Source organism: Lactuca virosa, chromosome 9 (assembly GCF_052849685.1).
Source record: "Lactuca virosa cultivar CGN04683 chromosome 9, Lactuca_virosa_CGN04683_v6, whole genome shotgun sequence".
Lineage (NCBI taxonomy): Eukaryota > Viridiplantae > Streptophyta > Magnoliopsida > Asterales > Asteraceae > Lactuca > Lactuca virosa.
In genome coordinates this window covers 192,096,171-192,102,170 of record NC_136434.1, presented here as the reverse complement: position 1 = coordinate 192,102,170, position 6,000 = coordinate 192,096,171, and the positions used below count along the sequence as shown (strand labels likewise).

Here is a 6,000-nt window from a genome sequence, read left to right as displayed (position 1 = left end):
TAAAGGGAAAATATTCATAAAACTAAACTTTTTAACGAAACACAAAAACACCAAGAATATAAAATACCTAAAGATTCATAAAAGAAGCCTCAAGTTTACAAATTTCTTTTTAAAAAAAATGATTCATGATTTTATCAATGTTTCTTATTAGGTTCAAACACGTACTTGATCAACGACTCCTTAATCGACATCAACTCGGGAAACTCCTTCTTCAATTTGGAAGCATCCAATTCGTTATTGCTACGTGGGGCCACAATGACAAGAGCTTGTTCTTGAAGTGTGAAATTTTGCCATTTGAATTTGGGATTTATGTAATTTTGATACATTTGGAGGATTTGATTGTGGGTTATGACACCGGGGTTTGTGAAGTTCCAGATTCCTTTGAGGTTTCTTTTGGCCATTTCTATTGAGATTGGGAGGAGTTCATCAAGGATTGTCATGCTGTTGGGGATGTTGACTACTTTGTTGTAACGAGAGATTTTGGTGATGAAGTTTCGCGGGTTGTTGAGGTCTGAGGAAATTGGCATTCGGACTCGGAGTGTGCATACGTTGTCGTATTCTTTTAAAAGCTCTTCAACCTGGAATGGAATTGAAAATTGTCGGAATGGAATCGGTCATTGCATTTCGGAATCCAATTTTATATGCTTCTTCTTCTTTTGTATGTTATGTGTTAATACAATGTGTGGGGTTTTGAACAGAAAAGTCCCGATTATGTTATTTTCCCAAAATAACGAGACTTTTCTGTTCAAAAAGAAAACATTTAGGACTTTATCGAAAAATTTCCAAAAATAATGAGACTTTTCTTAATCCATATAATGTGTATTTTACACTTTTGATTATAGTTAATGGAATTTTGTTTATAAGAAATTACGGATGATGAAATGAAATTGTAATAAAAAATATATATTTATTAGTTATTTTAAAAGTATAATTTAATTAAAATGATGAATATTTTTCAAAGGAATTGTCTGTGATATTTTTATGGCATACAAGAAACTACCTTTTATAGCAGTAGAAGATTTTTTTTTTTTACAAAAAAAGTTAAAGATAATGAAAGTTCACTAAAACCTAAAGAATTTATGATAAGAAAATATGTTTTTTACTTATTTTACAAGAATAAATTGTCATTTAATTAAAATAATGATTTTTTTTTCTTTGCAAAAAAAGTTGTCATTAAAGATTACAAAAAAAAAGGGTTATATCTCAATTTCTCATTTCATTCCATGAAGGAATGAAAAAAAAAAGCATACCGACTTAGGAATGAAGGTACCAAAATGGAAGGAGTTGGAATCGGAATCGGAATGGCCCATTCCATTCCATGGTATCAAACACTACCATATACGTTTTTAGCAATTAGAAAAAACAAAAAGAAAAGGAATAGTGATTAGTACTTACCATAGCTTTAGTCTTGGAATAAAAGGAGCCAATGAAATTTGGTTTATCTTCTTCCTTAAAACCAATTCCAGAACCTTCCGGATGAGTAGAATCATACTCAAAAATACATCCAGTAGCAAAATTAATCATCAACAAACCATGTTCTCTACAAACATCAGCCAGATTAAGAGTCCCTGAAACATTTGTGCTAATTGTCTCTGTTTTGTGAGATTCACACCAGTCAACATTCGGTCTTCCAGTAACACCAGCAGCATTGAAAACATGAGTAGGTTTAACACTTTGAATATCTGCCAAAAGCTGTGATCGATCCTGCAAACGCCCTTTTCCATATTCATATTGAATCCCTTGTTTTTGACAGATTTTTCCAAGTAATCCACCAATCCAACCTGTTTTACCATAAATCAAGAACTTCAAGGAAGGTTTCTTGGTGGAATTGGAGCTTGTTTTGGGGGCGGAAACACTGATTCCGATCTGGGAATTGTTGTTTGCTTCATGGGGTGAATCGAATTCCGTGTTTTCAGGTCCATCAACAAGTCGGTCAACGCCACCTGGCATCATTAACATTCTTGGATGAGGGAGAAGTGCACCTGATACATCACCCCACCAATTAGGGTTACTAGTATACCATTCGATTGTTTTTTTTAAACCTTCTTCCCATATTGTCCTTTCAGACCACCCTAAGCTTTTTAGCTTCTCATCATCTAGAAAGTATCTTTGATCATTGAATGGTCTGTTTTCAACAAACTTGATGCTGGAATCAGGATCCATGTTGAAAAGTTTGCACATGTCTTTTGCAACATCGATAACTCTTCTTTCCCTTTTTGTCCCTATGTTGTAAACATGACCAACTTCTCCTTTGTGAAGAATGACTTCAAAAGCTTCAGCTACATCTTCACAGTAGAGGTAACTCCTTACATTTGAACCATCTCCATGAATTGGAAGTGGTTTTCCTCTCATGGCTAGGAGAATGAATTTAGGGATTAGTTTTTCTGGGAATTGGTTTGGGCCATAGACATTGTTTCCTCTTGTGGTGATCACAGGTAACCCGTATGATCTACCATAAGCCATTACAAGCATTTCTGCACCTGCTTTTGTGGCTGAATATGGGTTTGTGGGAAGAAGTTGAGAAGCTTCATGGTTTCCAACAATGGCATCTTCCTCTGTTTCACCATACACTTCATCTGTGCTGACATGGATGAATCGTCTGATTTGACCAGTGACTTTGCAGGCTTCTAGAAGGACATGGGTGCCATAGATGTTGTTCTTTGTGAACTCAAAGCTGTTGCCAAATGAGTTATCAACATGGGTTTGAGCAGCAAAGTGCATTATGGTATCGATAGATTCGGTTATGAGGAGGTAGTTGACTAGATCTGCACTCCCGATGTCACCCTTGACAAATTTGAAGTTGGGAGATGATCTGGAGGGGTTGAGGTTCTTGAGACTTGAACAATAATCAAGCTTGTCAAGCACGACAATCTTGTAATCAGGGTAGCTTCTGATGAGCCGATTAGCAACATGAGATGCAATGAAGCCAGCTGCTCCAGTGATAAGGATGTTCTTTGGCGTGTAAGTAGTCATACTGGAGCTGTAAGAAAGGTAAACAGATCAAAAGCGTAACTCAAAATCGACATGCTAAAAACCTTCACAGATTTGAATATGAGAAAACAATCTTACTTCAACAGCATACAGAACACATAATTACTTAGTCGTATGGCAAGTTTGGTAAATCTAAACAGTATGTTACAGGAACGAAGGCTCAATAATAAGCATTTGGAGAACGCAAGCTAAGTGATCACTAGCTACAAGTCATGGCATTAACCATGGAAAACAACATGTTAATTTTTCGAAAGCACTAAAAAATCGATAGGGTTTATAATCAGCTAATCAAAGTAGATCACGATCAGCATCCGCATTGAACTCAACCTAACTCTCGTCAGATTTGGAAATCGAATAAAATGACGATAAACCGTTAAGTGAAATCACACATTAAACCTAAAACACGAATCAAAATAACCAGATCTACATCAAATTACGCATTTCCTCGTATCGAATTGAGGTTTATGCAAGTTCGATTTAGTACATCAAACACTAAAAGCCAGATCTAAGCAAAATAATCAATTGTCGGCAGCATATAAATCAAAACTCGAAATCGCTCAATAGAAATGAAGATCGAAGTTTAGTCATACATGTAACAGTACATAAATTAAGAGAAATTAGCTCTTAGAAGCATCAACTTACATAAATTTTTATTCCGGATCGGGATCAATTAGAAGATTGCGTGTTCGAAAAAGAGAAAGATCTCGACCAGAAAGGTGATGAAGAAGAAACCACGGAATTTCTGGCGAGACTCAAGGAGTGGCAACCGACGCCTCGATCGATATATACACACAGGTATATATACATGTGGATGGTTCACCTCAACATGAATGTATTGTATGTTTTGACAATTCTATTTAATCCCAAATGGTTATAATTATTACGGCTAATACACTTTAAAACTAAAACTGATAATAAAATTGTCTTAAAATTAGCGAAACTTATTCGATAAAAATAATTCTAAGCTTTTGAAAGATATTAATTAGATATACAACATTAAAGTTAAATGTTGAATTTTATTCTAATTAAAAGTTTCAAGTTTGTATTTTGCACGAAATTTTTTCTATAGTTCAAACATTTTCAAGTTTGTATTTTTCTTAGATTTTGGCCTTTTGTTTTATGAATTGATAAAAATATGAATAAATTACATAAATGGTCCACCCATGTAGGCCATATTTTAGAAAATTGACGTCAAACATCCTTATTGTTTCAAAATTTATCACTTTTGGTCTATGTCTCGATTACCATCTCATGGGCTCGGTTAGAAAGCCCTCACATGAGCTGCATATGATGGCAAAATTTTCTTTTCCACATATTCTTCTCCGAGCCAACATCTTGTTGCTAATGGTGTAAGTAATTATGCCTATGATTTTCAGAATACGTCCCTAACCTATAGTTATCATCTTTCCCTTAAGAAAACCATTTCATGATCCGTATTCAAAGCATCAACCTCAAATCATATCGCAACAGTTGAGACATATTTTTTTATCACGTTTAAACTACAAGTTGGATCATTCGAGAACCAACCATTGAACTTGATTTGAAGGAGTACACAGTAAGTTGTGCTTTGTTATTACATATGATGTTGAAGCCTATTCATTTAGGGAATTTTGAAGATTTTGTTTGTGTTTTATAGGGATGTTACGAAATATATTTACAATGTTAATTAATCATGGAGGGTTAATCACTTGGAAGAAAGTACATGCATGAGAAGGTGACATTTGTGGACTATGTCGACGTTGACGAGTTATCTGTTCACGAGGTTGACACGATGATGAAAGAGACGGGATACGTGAAAATAGTACTCATATATTACCATTTTTGCATACCTGAAACATAGTTAGATACAGCCCGTCACTCGAAGCTCCTCTGTCGCGCCCTAGCCGAGCGGTCATCGCCTGTACAAGCAAGCAGATTAGCTCCATCATTCCATTATTGTGCCGGCAGGTTACAGATTATTTACCTCTTTGAAAAGATCAAGAGATCCTAACACTTTCAAGGTATGTAAGTTAGTTTAAGGTAATACACATTTCCAATGAACATGGTAACACTAACCTCAAAACGTACATCATATCTCTATTTAAAGTTATTATTGAGGAAGTAGATGATGATCCATCAACTGAAATGAAACAATGTTAGAAAAAAAAAGTAAATTACTTGTGTTAGGAATGCATTTTTTAGATTTGATTATGCAAAGTTATATATGAAAGTTATGTTAATATTGCTTATTGTTGCTAGCCAGTCTTATCTAAGTAACACTGAATATTACAAGCTGGGATGTTAAGCAACAAAACTTGTTTGTGTTGTGAGATGTGTATTTTTATATTATAAAGTTCTAGTTATAGTTACTGAAGTTGAAGCTTATATAGCCAACTACCTTAATAACAGGTGTTCATCAGCCAACTGTCTTACTTGATGTTTATCGACAAATTGTCTTAGTTGTTGTTAATCACCCAACTAATTTGATCTGAAGATGAACCGAAGATACTGAATATGAAGTTGATTAGATTTATTGTCCAGTTAAGTTGTAGTATCCCAGAAAGTTGAAGATGTTAAAGCTAATTACAAATCTTATGTATTCAAGATTTGTTATTATTGTTGGTCAAAGGTTGACCTGGTAATTAGGAAGAATAAAACATATGGGCAGTCATGACCGTTAGAAAGTGAACTGGCCCTAGTATTTCTCTTTTCTAGTTAAGTCTAGTAGTTTAAATAGAATAGTTCAGTGATTACAATTAATCAGTCAAAATTTCATTGTATAGCAATTCAATCATTAGTTTGCTAGTATTCTTCATTCAATAAAGAAAATCATTCGGCTGCCATTTCCAGTTTTACCCTTGTTGGTGTTTTCTTGTTTATTGCTCTGTTGCTCTGTTGCTCTGTTGCTTCATCTCTGACATTTGGTATCAGAGCAAAACAGATCATGATCAATTGTATGCCCAAGTATCCTTGATTCAACAAAATGACAGTCCCATCATCATCCAATCAGCCCAAAGATAATCCCTTTAC

At 34.6% G+C, this 6,000-nt stretch overlaps 1 protein-coding gene across 1 annotated transcript in view; it reads right to left on the bottom strand.

Annotated features, from left to right (window-relative positions):
- RHM1 (rhamnose biosynthesis 1) overlaps positions 1-3,812 on the bottom strand; it is a 3,924-nt gene extending 112 nt beyond the window's left edge. Inside the window, exons 1-3 of the mRNA XM_079070288.1 lie at positions 3,634-3,812; positions 1,396-2,980; positions 1-578 (exon numbers count right to left, since the gene is read on the bottom strand). The exon at positions 1-578 is cut by the window's left edge and continues 112 nt beyond it. Of these exons, the coding sequence (XP_078926414.1) occupies positions 135-578; positions 1,396-2,973 (2,022 nt within the window). The 5' untranslated portion in view covers positions 2,974-2,980; positions 3,634-3,812 and the 3' untranslated portion in view covers positions 1-134. The remainder of the gene's footprint in view (positions 579-1,395; positions 2,981-3,633) is intronic.
- Positions 3,813-6,000: the final 2,188 nt, after the last annotated feature.